This window comes from Canis lupus, chromosome 6 (genome assembly GCF_048164855.1).
Source record: "Canis lupus baileyi chromosome 6, mCanLup2.hap1, whole genome shotgun sequence".
NCBI classification, from domain to species: Eukaryota; Metazoa; Chordata; class Mammalia; order Carnivora; family Canidae; genus Canis; species Canis lupus.
The window spans coordinates 19,715,359-19,730,707 of NC_132843.1; the positions used below are offsets into that span (position 1 = coordinate 19,715,359).

At 37.7% G+C, this 15,349-nt stretch overlaps 1 protein-coding gene across 4 annotated transcripts in view; it reads right to left on the reverse strand.

The window, feature by feature from the left end:
• CHST9 (carbohydrate sulfotransferase 9) overlaps nt 1-15,349 on the reverse strand; it is a 241,262-nt gene that overhangs the window by 122,586 nt on the left and 103,327 nt on the right. For 3 of the 4 annotated variants that reach the window (XM_072829108.1, XM_072829106.1, XM_072829109.1), the window contains one exon: nt 10,540-10,578. The exons of the other annotated variant lie outside the window; for it this stretch is intronic. In XM_072829108.1, coding sequence (XP_072685209.1) covers nt 10,540-10,578 — 39 coding nt within the window. The remainder of the gene's footprint in view (nt 1-10,539; nt 10,579-15,349) is intronic. 4 annotated transcript variants of the gene reach the window in all.

The window sequence follows — 15,349 nt, forward strand, 5'->3', positions numbered from 1 at the left end:
ACTGTGTGTCAACTATACTTCAATAAAAAACATTTAAAAATCATAATAAATTATATAGTCATAACTTTTTGCATGTTTGGTACTTTCGGCCAAAAATTGTTTTAGATAAATCACTGTAATGATTTTTAATGTCATTTATTAATATTTTAAAAACTATAATTACATATGAATTAAGTAGAAGTTACATATTTTTAATATGATGCATTTATTTTAACCTTATAGAAGTAGTGCTACACACATGTTGATTAAGGATACTTTGAATGCTATCGCTTGACTTTTCATAAATGTCCTAAAAATTCCCAGGAAGTCAATGCACATCTGTCCCACTGGCACACAATGACCACTACTGTTCACTGCTGACATGGCCTGGCTAGCTGCAAACACGAGGAAGGCATGCAAACACTTGTTCGGTTCGCTTTGCAATAAAAAAAATAATCAAACATTCCTTGACAAAATGGAGAAATCGTCACTCATATCCTATTATTTTCTAAAACTTAGAGGCCCCTATATTAATGGCAAATGAGTTACTGATAAACGTGTTTGATTGCAATTAAAAGAGATGCAACAAAGAATTGCACTAAACGTATGAGATAAATGTGAATGAAACCCTGTAATCTCTTCTCAGTCCAGTCCCCAAATCACTTCTAAATGTTGACTCCCATTTCCATGAGCACATAGGCAAGCAGGATAGAAATGCTGTATGCAAATAATTTTCCTTGTACTTACATACATATTTTAAAAATCATAGCAGAATACTGAAAATCGACAGTGTAATGACAGAATTACAAAAAAAAAAAGGAGAGAGAGAGAGAGTGATTTTTGTTCTTTGTTTATAATGCTGCAGTGACACTGAAAAGGTAATATTCATTATCTCTTCAGGCAAATAGGCTTATTCCAGGGCAATCAAGATTCATCAATCATGGATCTAAAGGCAAAATTCAGAAAATACCATTGAATCCTCTATTTCCCCTCAATAATCAAATCAAATCTATATATTTTTTTATATCCTTGAGATTTCTCCACATCTCAAATATAACTTTGGTGCTTTGCCCTTGACACAGAGTAGCAAATAATAAATATTCTTTTAATAGTTCTCCAATAAATGAATGAATAAATGAATGACTTTACTTCCAAATTGAATTAGAATGCAGAAATTTACATGCAGAATTAATAGGGTTTTCAGTATAATTTATGGATAAGGAAAGGTTACAGCTCTGGGGTTGGATGGAGAGAATTCTTTGTGCTTTTTCAGAGGCACAGTCATGAGTGTTCATCCCCTTCTCATGTATTTCCATTTCTCTGGTTTTCTCCTGTTCTATCTTTGTGATTCTCTCCCATCATTCTTAGGGACCTCTTTCCTCATGAAACCCACAGGGACATTTTCTGTGTCTGATGGTTTAACAAAGCCACTTGCTCCTTCGTTTGTTGAACCAATACTTCCTGAGAGTCTGCTTCTTCCAGGCCCTGGGGGAGGCACCAGGGGCAAAACAGAACCACAAGGGCACCTTCTGTCTTTGTTTTCACTACATTATTCAATTTCATTAAAACCTAGCTTAGAAATGAAGCAAACAGAACCTGCAAAGACATCAGTCTCCAAAAAAGGCATTCCAGAATGAGGCATGTTGCTGAGAAAGGCTCACTCTGCAGGGCTCCATAGCCATGTACTCCATTAATTTCTATTGTAATACACATGTCTGGCAAATGCATCGTTTCTAGCATTTTATTTACAATTTTTTATATTGTTCATATTTTGAAATGATAATACTTTAAATATACTTGGTTAAGTATATTTATATGTTAAGTATATTTAATATGATTAAATTAATCTCATCTATTTCTTTTTAGTTTTTAAAAGGTGGCTACTCAAAAATTTAAATTTACACATATACTTTGCATTATATTTCTAATGGTTTGCTGGTCTAGAGGAAGGTAAGAGGGAAGAGGAAAAAAATACCAAATAAGCAAACAAATTATTATGAAATTTAATGTGGTGTTTTGTTTGTCTCAATGTATCAGTGAAACCTAGAGCTGTATGTTCTCGGAGAAGGCATGGGTAGAATTGCATTTCAGGGACCTTTTTAAGGAAGAAAGGATCACATTTGGCTGAGAAATACAGTTGTTTCTGTGCAGTGAGAAATATATTAGAGATTTATAGTCATGCTAATAACTAGGGCATAGTGAAGATGTGTAAGCAAATATAGACAAGCAAGCAGAGATAGCATTCAAGAGACATTCTGAGAGGTTTCTAATAAGGCAAAGATGTTTAAACAAAGGCATGGACTGTTAGAGCCACCCTCTCCTGTAAATAGTTCAAATGGAAGCCAAGACACCCATGATATCATTGAACAAAATTTAAATATGCTATCATGAATTAATGTATTAATTCACGGCCATTCATTAGCCCCTCAGTATGAATTAGTTGGTCAGGTTATGCAGCTGCTTCTGAGAGTCCCCTGGTGCTTGATATTCCTCACACTGTGTAACCCCCCTGACCCCCTGCTTTGCTAAGTAAGGCTCCACCCCTTTCAGAATTCCTCCACTCAAGTCATAACCTCATTTATGGGGTGAGCAGACTTCAGGGCCTTCTTGTTTCCTTACAGTCTCATGGCTTCCCTCCTACCCTGCCAATCCTCTTATCTGGGAATTTGCAGTGAAATAATAGGACAGTTTATGTGATCGATTCCTGTATTGCTCAGCTCAAATGACTTACATTCACTTTAGAAGGTTTTCAGTTACACAGCGTACAAGTATATCATTTACAGTTGATTAAAATGTTTGTGGTCATTTCTATGAAAAGAAAAAAAAAGTTGGGCATTTGTTCCTTGGTTAGAAATACAAGTTCATTGTTTTCTCTGTGGGAAAATCAGGCACGACTTAAGACTCCTTTCACAAGAAAGCCTGAGGATCAGCTATCTTCAATTTCTGTGGGCATTTTTAATCCTTTGTTAGTAGAAGTGCCATTTTTAGCAATCAAAATACGCACTTACCTAGAATGCTTCATTCCCAATTCGCGTCAGATTAAAATTTAATTACTATGACATTGACTAATATATATATACACATAGAATGCCCTTTGATGCAACTTCCACAGTACATTCAAACTAGCATGAGCCTAACTTTGTGGGGACCTGCTTTGGTCTGTGCTGCCTGAACGAGATCTATCAGATCTGAAAGTCCATTTGTATTTGTGTTACTTTCCATTTTAATTGGGAATTCCTTATAGCTTTTTTCTTTTTTAAAACAGAATATTTAATTTAAGATGTAAGCTTGAAATAATTTTTGACTAACAAATTTACCAAACTTTTTCATTTCTTCACCCCAGTGAAAGCAACATATATATGTCCTGTGAGAATCAACTCAGGTAAGTTTCTTTTTCAGTTATACCAGGAGGTATGCTGCTTTAGGCTGAAATCTATTATGATGCCCCTAAATAGAATACTTCTCCCTTGCCACCTAGAGAAACCATTTTCAAGTCTCAACTGTGTGCAAATAAACCCTGCCCCAGATGCCATAATAGCAACCCAGATTAAACACATGGAGAGAAGTTCGGGGGTATGTTTTCATATTTGCACTTTGTGTGGTCAGACATGGTGATTTCTCCTCCATTAACTACTTACCATTTCAGATTTATTTAGTTTGCATCAAGGCACTGTTTTAAATGCAGTGCTATACAATGGCATTTAAGGTATTTTCGAAATAATGTGGCACAGCTGTGTTGTTATTCATTCTCTATCATAAATTTGACTGGCTGGAAAATGAAGTTTGTTTAAAAATAACCTCTTCAGGACTTCTTTTAATGAACAGCCTGTATGTAAGTCTTCCATTTTGTGGGTGGAAAAATGCATCTAAGATACTTTATTTTGCTCAATAATATTGTTGTGAAACCATAAACCCAGAGAAAATTGGTTATTTTTTTAAAAACAGAATTCATTAGCATAGTTCAGAGAGCCAGTTCTTCAGGAAAGCTATTTTAAAAAAGCAAACACACCAGAGATGGATTGCCTGGGAGGCCGAGGCAGAAAATTGGTACCTTAGAACTGGAAGATAGATAAATATGAGCCTTCATTTACACCAACCTGGGCCATCTGGGGATAGAAGATGAGGAAAGAATATTTCACTTATCTTTTCAGTAAAAGCCCTGAGGCCTGTATTGGGCTGGATGTGGGCTACAGGTCTGGATTCAAGTCTCAACTCTTGCTCTCTTTTCGCTAACCTGTGACCTTGGCCAGATCACACATGCAGGGCAGCAGGAACTGCTTTGACTTTGCTCTCACACGAACCCAGATCCAGCCATGCACTGTCAGTGTGTAACAACCTGCTCTCTGGGAACAAATGAATCAACCAACCCTGGCTTGTAATGTCTGTCAATGTCTGTGGTGTAAATACTCCCACCATGGCAAATTTAAGCTACGTACATGAGCTCACTGGATACTGAACTGGGAAGAAAAGTGGGCCACCATTCTTTCCAAATTATCTCCCAGATAGTACCAACTAGCTCCAGCAAATCACTGTCTCAATTCCATTTCTGGCCCCACCAGTTAATATGGGGGGCCAAAGGCAAGTTAATTGATTTCCTTACATTTCAGTTTTCTGATTTTTAAAATGTTGACCATAAACAAGCCTTACGAGCTCATTTGGAGGGTAAAATAGAAGGTACCAAGCCCAGAGCCAGAAATAGCAGGTCCTCAATAAACATCAATTTCCTAACTTGATGATTTCATGATTACGTCTCTGTCTCTCTGCCTTCCCCTTCACAGATAAACTCTCTGAGAGAACAGGTCTGCATTTGTGTTCATTTGTTTATAACTCCCTCATTCAACCCATTGTTATCTAGATTGCATTTATAGAACTCCTGAAAAATCATTTCTCCCTGGTGACCAACAGATTTTTCCTCCAATTCCAATGGATATTTTTCAGTGCCTATTTTATTTGATTTCTCTGTGCCATCTGTCATGGTTGACCAATCCTTCCTTCTTCTGAAGCAAGATGTACTATTCATCTCATTTCTTTGTCTGGAAACCTAGGAGTCATCCTCTTTTACCTCCTGTATCCAATCAGACAGGCCGATTCTATTTTGTATATATATCTTCTTTCTGTTTCCCTAGCTCCCTCTCTGATGCCACTGTCTTAGTAAAGACACCTCAGACCTTCGTCTTTTCATTCTTAAATAATTAAAGTGGCATACCAACCTGATTTCCCTGCCCCAATGAATTTCCTTTCCAATCCATACTTCCTCTGGAAGGATTTCTATAAAATGCAAATAGATCGGGTAAATCCTTGCACTTCATTAGCTTTCAACAACTACTGAATAAAGTCCCAACTAGGCATAGTGGCCTCTGTTGATTTTGGCTCATGCCAACTTTTCTGGCCGCGTGTCCTGCCTCTTGTTTGCTTATAACTGTGCTCCGGTCTTATTAAACCACTGACTTCAATAGGCCAAGTTCTTTTCTTGTCTTTGTCTCTCTGGACAGCCAGCCCTTCCCCTTTTCTACCTGGTAAACTCTAATTTCTTTAAAGATCAACTCAAGTCACCCCTCCCTCCCTTCCATGAAGTCTTCTTTGACATCCTCATGACACCCAGTAATTCTCTAAAAGGCACTCTTCACACTGTATTATAATCATCTGTCCTTGCTTTTCTTCCCCAGCTGAAAGTAAACAAATTGAGTACATAAATGCTATATCTTATTCACCATCACATCTACAATATCAAGCACAAAGCCTGGACTACAAAAATGTTCAGCAAACCGAATATATCAACCTACAAATGCTTAGATTCCTTCTCTGCCCACTTTGTGGCACCAAATAAGATAGGGTCAAGACCAGCTTTTTTTTTTTTTAATTGAGATATAATTAGCACACAACATTGTATTAGTTTCAGGTGCATAACATAATGATTTAATACTTATATACATTACAAAATGATCACCATAAATCTAGTTAACATCTGTCACCACCCATAGTTACAATTTTTTTTTTCTTATGATGAGAACTTTTAAGACCTACTCTGTAAGCAACTTTCAAATACTCAATATAAGATTGTTGAGTGAGCAGACATTTTGTAAGCTATAAACAAGTTAGGATGATACACATTTTCAGACTTGATTCTAACTGGAAAAATGATTCTCATTATTCTTAAATTATAGGCTTTTAAATAATGATAATTTACTCAGATGTATTTGTCCCAACATGATTTGCTTGCTAACTTCATAAGTTTAATGTTGGTCATTCATAATTATTTTTTTTAAAGATTTTGTTTATTTATTTATGAGACACACACACACACACACAGAGGCAGAGACACAGGCAGAGGGAGAAGCAGGCTCCATGCAAGGAGCCCGACATGGGACTCGATCCTGGTCTCCAGGATCATGCCCTGGGCTGAAGGCAGCGCTAAACCACTGAGCCACCTGGGCTGCCCGGCCATCCATAGCTAAAACAAGAACAAATTAGGTCTTCTCATACTTATTTTTGAGGGTTTTTTTGTTGGTGTATAGGAACCAAGGCAAAAACCACTGCAAAAATAGTAATAGTATGGAGAAAAAATGCTATGTAAGAATCCACTTGAAAATTTGCATTTAATAAATGAGTAACACAAGAAAGTGAACATGCTATTAATATACAGATGGAAGAATTTATTAAGTCTTTAACTTAAAGAAGAAGAAGTCATTAAATGACTGCATGTTAAATATGCATTAAAAGTTTTAAAACTGAGGTGCTTTTGATGTTTTAGGACATTTCAAAGGAGGGAAAATCAGAGTCAAAAAGTAAGCAAGGGACTAAGATCGCAACGCAGATACTCTACCAATTGCTGAATTTTTGTTAATAAATTTCACTTTTTGAGTTGAGAAGAAATAACATTGTTCTTCTTTACCAGTAACGTTTTACAAATAATGCAAATGAATAAAATCTCTCCAACTTTAGGGATGATCTAATGTCATAAATGAAAAGTATGCAACTTCATTTTACAATACTCATTATCATCTCTACCTATACTCCATTCTATGGCCCACTGGGACTCTTCTTTACTTAATACTTAACTAGAGTTGAAAGTGTTCTCCTTCTTGGAAAAATCTGGAGCAATATATATTTAACAGATGGTGTCTCTATAGTCTACCTTAGAAAGCCTTCTAATTAGTATATCTTTTTCTAAATAATAACTTATGAAGCGCATTTCTCTATGAGAATTTTTCTTTGTATTTTTAAAAAGATTTTATTTATTCTGTATTTTTTTTAATATCAAGAGTTCCTTGATCCAAAAAGGGGTCTTTCTTCTGATACGTTAAAGTTCTTCAAATTCAATGGAGTTTTTATATAAAATCTGTGGAATACAGCTGGTCATTTTTTCTTGTTTTTCTGGTAAAGAAATTGGGTCCTTGAAAAATTTAAGGGCAAACAGATAATTGATGATATTGGGATGATGTTTTGCCTCTTTATAATCATATCATCATATATTTTTAATATTCTTTACCAACTCAAATAACCAAATTCAGCTTTGATATTGTTGGCCGTGTTGTATGAATTTGACACAGATTTCTGAGCTCAGTGTTGAGAGGCATATGCTTTGAATTATTTTTCCACAATGACTAAACTTACCAGGTTATTCATATTATCTTGTGACTTATTCCTAGCTTATCAAAAATAACATCATATTTGAAACTACAGCCAGGATGAAACAACTTTCTCCTCAAAAGAAGCTAAATTGACTATAGAGATATATTATTCTATTGTCTTAGCCCCATTGGCTATATGCTCTCCTGAGCAACTCAATCCAAACCAACTTAGCTTAAGCTTTGGAACATGATTCACTTAGTTATATAATGAAATGTGAACCATTTAGAACTGTGTGTGTGTGTGTGTGTGTGTGTGTGTGTGTATGTGTTCATGTTGATTGAGATACACAAAGTAGAGCCATTTCATTAAAGTAATAATAGTAAGTAGAATCATAGACACAAAGTTGGAAAACATCTTAGGAATGATCTCATCAATCTCTTCATGAATGTCTCATCACCATTCCTTACAGATGATGGCCTAACTTCTGTACACTTTTACCAACATAATCTCATTCTTTCCAGTCCCAGAGAGGTTTCCTTATTAGGAAGTTATTTCTTATCCTGAATAAAAACTTACCTCCATAACTTTCATCTTAGTCCAAGATTCTATAAACAAAGAATTAACCAATCTTATCAATCAAAAAGTGAGGGTCCTAGAAGTTCCTGTTTCAATGGGTCATATTTTTGTCTACACTATTTTTTTCTATATTCATTGGTTTCTATCATTAGTGCAACAAGATGTAGTAGATTGAAAGAGTCCAGAAACTAATACTGATCTCCCTAGCTGGGAGATGGGCCTGCTCTAAACAAGAGGGTGTGGGAGCATTGTCTAATTCAGCAGGTAGGACATAGAATCTGAGCAGAATGGACAACAAATGATAAAGAAGTCCTAGCAGGACAGTAGAAGGGATTCCCATGATAGTCTTGATATCTAAAGATGCATATATTCAGACTAGCATCATAAACTGGAGGTAGTGATATTTATGACTACACCGGCAAAGAATAGATCCCAATTTTAAAAACTCAAACTACCTTTACAAATACAGATTTTGTGAGGGCTGGATTTGTGTTCTTTGAAATAATAAGGGGTCTCGAAAACTTCTCCAATAATTTGAGCACTGTCCATTAGCTATCTTTGACTTCACTTTCTTATAGAAAGTTTCTTTCACTTTCTCATAAAAATCAGACACACTGACAAGCTGTGAATCAGTTGAGGTAGATTAACTCCATTAATAAAAGGAGTTTCCTCATAACCTTGGTGACTGGTGTTCCTTGCAAAGATCCCATTGCCTTAAAAAGATTTTGCGATTTTTGAAAAATATTTTATTAAGCTAGAAATTCAACACAGTACCAAAGTAACTCGCACTTTGATTTGAAAAGAAAGGTTAAGATGATGAGATACTGGAAAGAATAAGGAGTCAAGGAACTAGAGTTCTTGTTTTGCCTTTGTCTCTAGCTCTCTGTGTCACCTTTGGTCACACAGAATATTGGAGTCCATGAGTAGAGAGGAAACTTAAAGAGGCATCTGGTTTACCACTGTGGCCAATTTAGCTTTCTCTCAAACTATAAAGTTTCTTTAAGGCAATACCTATAGGATCATAACAACAACCTTTTAGAAACAGTATAAATAATCTTTCCTCAAGGAGCAATTATGAAGGTAATCACATCTGTGAGGAAAACAGACATTTTCTTGCCTTCACACTTTTTTTGTATTAACGATCAGGCTTTTAAAGAATGCAAACAACATTTAAAAGGCAAGTCATACAGGTAGTACATTACTCAGTTGTCTGAGATGAATGATAAGGTTGGAAGGAAAAAAGGGACAGGGGAGTAGGTTGTTTATACATTTTTGATTAATTCAGATTCTTATCTATTGACTACATTGTTTGTAAACACACATTACAAACAAACAAATTTTGTCTTGCTACCAGACCAAAAAAAATGCAGTGAGAAGAAGATAGTGGTTGGGAACAATGTGTCTTTATGTTGGTAGTTCTTGCATGTTACAGAATAATGGGTTGGTAGATATTTGGGAAGGGTGGGGTGCACAGCTGTATATGCCAAATTAGAATTCTCTAGGATTACTGGCAATTTTAAGGCACTGGATGCTCGAAGATTGCCCTTATGCAAAGACTTACTCAGTAAATGAAATTTTATCCTACCACAGGACTTTCAGCTAAAAGCCAAGTCATAAAAATATGGAAATTTAAAGACTTATTTTTGTATTAGTCAGCATATATTAGCCCCTACGATGTACAATGGCACTGTGTTAAAACATCATTTGCTTCTGGATATATACTAGAAGTTAGGAATGGAATAATTCTTAAAACCTCTCCAAAATGTAAAGCTTCTTTTTGGTTAAGTAGTCAAAACTGTCCTGAAAACCACCAACTCTACAAGTGGTTTTAAGAAAAATAATTAAGATTCTCAGATATTTGGGAAAATAAAATGGTTGTCAACCGTTACAATCTATTTTTTTTTACAACCTGAAATTTTTTAAAAAAGATTTTATTTATTTATTCATGAGAGACACAGAGAGAGACAGAGAGAGAGTGGCAGAGACACAGGCAGAGGGAGAATCAGGCTCCATGCAGGGAGCTCAATGTGGAATTGGATCCCGGGACTCTAGGATCACGCCCTGGGCTGAAGGCTGCGCTAAACCACTGAACCACCCGGGCTGCCCTATAACTTGAAATTTTTAATGTTGGTGTTCTTAAAACTTACTTTTTAATGGGTAATGATGAAAAAAAATCACATTCTACCTCATCTTTCAAATAGAATGATACAATGAGAAGGACATGACTGATGTGAAAGTGAAAAAGCTAAACGTATTAACTTATTTTAATTAATTTAATATCAATCAACTGTAGGACCATAAACTATTACTACTTTTCTAATGTGAGTTTTGAATATTAAACTGCAAATAGATTCTTTTTTAAGATGAAAGTAAAGAAAGAAAATAATTGGAGCTAATTAGTCCAAATCTTACCTGGAGTTGCTTTTTGTTCTCTTTTCTTCTCCACTCTCCCTGAAATGAGAAGTGGCAGGTCAGTTGCAGAGTGGGTTCATTAGAACAAGATATAACTAAGAGGAAACCACAATTTATGGCAATTTCCAAATGCAGTCACTCCTTCAGCTGTGTCCAACATGCTTCTAGAGATGACTGGGCACAGTTTAAAGGGCTGAAAAATGCTCTCAAATCAATTTATGTGAGTCAAAAGTAAATGAGGATGCATTAAATATGCTACTGGGTTTTAAAAATCTTGTTAGTAAGAGTCATTTATTCAACAATAAACTTACAAGGTACAAATCCCCACAGAATGAACTGTGGTGATAAACACCTGAATAAAATAAGACCAAGGCCTTTTACAACCTACTTGGGAAGATAAAGGACAGACAGTACAATATGAAATGGGATGTGCCCCAAAAGGTACAAAATGTTTAAAGAAGATGAGAGGACGAAGTGATCATTTTAAGAAATAAAGGGATGTCCACGAAGTTATAGAGAAAATGATATTTGATCTGGACCTTGAAAGATACATGTGATCTAGGAAATTTGAAGCAGGGAAAGTGTGGATTCTCATCAAAAGAAATAGTATGGGCTACGTCGGACAAGGCTATTTGAGTAAGAGCCATGTTTAGAGCTTGCTTTAGTAACTATAGTTTTGCATGGGGAGAGGGCTATCCCAGAGTTTAGGCAAGAGGTCACTGAGCACGGCAACAGGAGTAGGGAGGTAGGAAGGCAGAACTTAGAAGGCCCAGGGATTTACAAAATGTAAAGTTCAAGGAAAAAGGAAAAGTCAAGATGAATGGTTTTATAGGTGACTTTGGGCATGGTGATACAATTTGGGGGAAGTGGTAAAATGTGATGGGGGCATGGAGATGACGAGTTCGGTTTTAGACTTAACTGAGTTTGAGGTGTTACAGGACAGGAGCTTGGGAGAAAGAACTGAATTGAAATTACAATGCGGTAAAAGTCCATCTTGAGAAGATGGCAGGGGCTGAAGCGGGGAATAGGAACACAAAGGCAGGCGGCACACAAGACTGGGCTGAGGAGAGTGACCAAGAGAACAAAAGTGCTACTTCTATTTTGTGATGTAGGACATTAGAAGGCAGAGAAGCAGAGATCCACAGAGATCCACAGAGCATGGAGTTGTGGGCCACAGATAATTTTAGGAAGTATGGTGGGGACCCACAGCATCTGACTCTTCTGGGTTCACTTGGTTTTTGCTAGATTGAGAGAGAGCAGGTTTAGCAGAACAGGGGCGGGAAACACAAGAGACACTGTGAAAGCCTGAAGAGTAGTGAGTGGTGAGGAAGATGAGGTTGAGGAAGTGGCTTCTTGCTCATGAAATCTGGCAGTTTGTAAATGAATGAGACAGGGCAATAGCCCGAGCAGGAGCAAACCCCACATTTCTGGTGGGGCCCATTTCTACCTGCCACTTCAGTGTGGTTACAGGTTTAGGTAAGACACTGTACCAGGGTGCTGGTGTGTGGAAACACCATGGTGGAGGTGAGAGCTTTGGTTTCATGATGGCACCCTTCTGGCCACCTTGTTCTAGTCAGCTTTCAACGTTTCACAGATGCAGCTAATTACTGAGAGTTTATGCACCACATGCCAGCTGCATGTAAAATTTATCCAAGTTTTTCTACTAGATCTTCTGGTCTTTTAAAATCATAAAATATATGGTGGAGAATGTATCAGTTTTTCTCATGCAGCCACCAAAAGTATAGAATGCACTGGCATCTACTTAATTGATGCAAGTGGCATCTTTTTTTTTGTAATAATAAATTTATTTTTTATTGGTGTTCAATTTGCCAACATACAGAATAACACCCAGTGCTCATCCCGTCAAGTGCCCCCCTCAGTGCCTGCCACCCAGTCACCCCCACCCCCCATCCTCCTCCCCTTCCACCACCCCTAGTTCATTTCCCAGAGTTAGGAATCTTCCATGTTCTGTCTCCCTTTCTGATATTTCCTACCCATTTCTTCTCCCTTCCCCTCTATTCCCTTTCACTATTATTTATATTCCCCAAATGAATGAGACCATATAATGTTTGTCCTTCTCCGATTGACTTATTTCACTCAGCATAACACCCTCCAGTTCCATCCACGTCGAAGCAAATGGTGGGTATTTGTCATTTTAATGGCTGAGTAATATTCCAATGTATACATAAACCACATCTTCTTTATCCATTCATCTTTCGATGGACATCAAGGCTCCTTCCACAGTTTGGCTATTGTGGACATTGCTGCTAGAAACCTCGGGGTGCAGGTGTCCCGGCATTTCACTGCATCTGTATCTTTGGGGTAAATCCCCAGCAGTGCAATTGCTGGGTCGTAGGGCAGGTCTATTTTTAACTCTTTGAGGAACCTCCACACAGTTTTCCAGGGTGGCTGCACCAGTTCACATTCCCACCAACAGTGCAAGAGGGTTCCCTTTTCTCCGCATCCTCTCCAACATTTGTGCATTTGTAGCAACTGGCATCTTGATTAATGGCACATTATACTCATTTGGGTGATTTCCAGAGGTCTTGTTTGATACAATTTACTTCAATGATTTAAACAGATAAATGACATGAATAGTCCATTTAAAGGCTTCATTCATTACCAAGTGTGATGGGGTAACTCCTCATTTAAGTTTTTTTTTTTTTTAATCAGGCAAGCCACTGTTTACTATTTGCTTACAAATTTTGGTATACTAGAGGCCTCAAACATTTCTACAAATTTTAAAAAATGTCATTCAAATTCTGAATCGCAACATGTTTAAAGACAAAAATTTCTTTGTAATGTCTTTAATTTGTATAAGAATGAATCTTAAATCCTGAAAGTTGACAATGGAAGTATTGGAGATAAATAATATGGTATGGTAGTCAGTCTCCAAGATGCTCCCAATGCTCCTTGTCTTGCCTCCTCCTAGTAATTGTGTCCTTGTGCAGTCCCCTCCCACACTGATTAAGACTGACTTGTATTAATCAATAGGCTTTTGCAGAAATAACGGACTGTGACTCCCAAGGTTGGACCTTAAGAACCATCATTCTTCCATCTTGCTCTCTTGAATCACTCTCGCCAAGGGAAGCCAGATAATGTATTATGGGGACACTCAAGTAGCCCTACAGAGAGGTCCATGTGACAAGGAACCCAGGCCTCTTATCAGCAGTCAGCATCAACTCACCAGGCACACGACCAGTCTGACCGCCAGCCTCAGTCAAACCTTCAGATGGCTGTGACTCTGGCTGACACCTTGACTGCATTGCATGGGAGGCCCTGCCCCAGAACTATCCAGTTGGCCACATTAGAAAAACTGTGTAAGATGATAAATGCTTATTGTTGGTTTCTGCTGCTAAGTTGTGGGTAAACTGTCATACAGTAATAGATCATTTTATTATGAAAGTCTGGGTTAATTTATCACTTAATACACCAACAGTGATGTGAGTTGTGGCAAATCAATCCATCTCCCTGACTTTTTCTCTGTAAAGTGGGGATCAGAGCCTGCTTATCTGGAATGCGGTGAGAAGTAAATAATTTCACATGCAGAGCTAGCAAGAAATGGAGGAAACTTGTACAAAATTTTGGGGTTTGATGTTCCAGAAGGGGGGCTGGAGAACGTTGCTATAGTGTTTTTTCACTGAGACCTAAAGCAGTGTTCTGCCCTAGGTTACATGCAAGGGCTTTGTAAACTGTTGAGTGCTATACAAATGTTATTTATTAGTTTTATTATGCTGTTAGTTCTGTTACAGGGATCAACTTAGATTTTTTGTCTTAGTTACATATACACAAGATAGCAAATTAGAAAAATAAAAAATAGTTAAAGAAGACAATAGGATATTGATTAAGGGACACAGAGGATGCACTGCTTAACTGGGGATGACTCACTAGGTTTCATGTTGAGTCCCCTCATCTGGCTCTGAATGAGGGTGATCTTGTCTCTTGTTCTCCCGGTGGCTACCTTCATAGGAAGAGAAGGTTCTGAGACCCATATCTCTAGCTCTAAAATATACCAAGATTTTCTGCATCCTGGAAATCTCCCTCTGCATTTTCTACCACACTACCATACATATCCTTTAGTTAAATCACTGTATTTCCCTGCAAAATTGCTCATCTTTAGAGTTGTCCACTAGTCCCTCAGGCATCCAAACACGAGGCCTCAGAGTCATTGGCTTCTCCCTTCCACACAATGTTCATGCTGAATATGACCCTCAGACACCCTATTCTCTTTTCACAGGGCCCTTGGGTCTATGCTTTTCTTTCTCACTGTCATTGAGCTAGTTCACAAATTTAATATGAAATTTCTCTCCGGGGTGATTTTCTACATGCTCCTCATTGATTTTGTTGATTTTAGGGATGGCTTTCCTGTCCCTGAGTTGGATCACTCCTGAAGATTGAAATCCACGTGCCCGAATGTGAAATTTATGACCCTGGAAGGCTTGGCCACAACCTATCTCCTTTACCATCCCTCAACCACCATACACAACACTGACCAGTTATGCCAAGAATCCCATCTCCCATCCTCAACGCCATGTGCAAGCTGTTCCTGCTTCCTAGAATGTCCGGATGTGTGAGTCCTGCCTATCAAAAATCTGTTCATCCTTTAGAGCTGAGTCAGATGCCAGGCCTTCTGTGAAGCCTTTTGCTTTGTGCCACCCCCAACTCTCCACACCCTGCAGAATTAATCACCCTTCTGCTGTGATCGTTTACCCCTTTATTTATACCTCTGCCAGAGTACTAACTCCAATGTTTGGCTCATAATTAGTCACAAGTTTGTTTCCCCAACTAGATTGTGGCCTCCTTTAGGGCA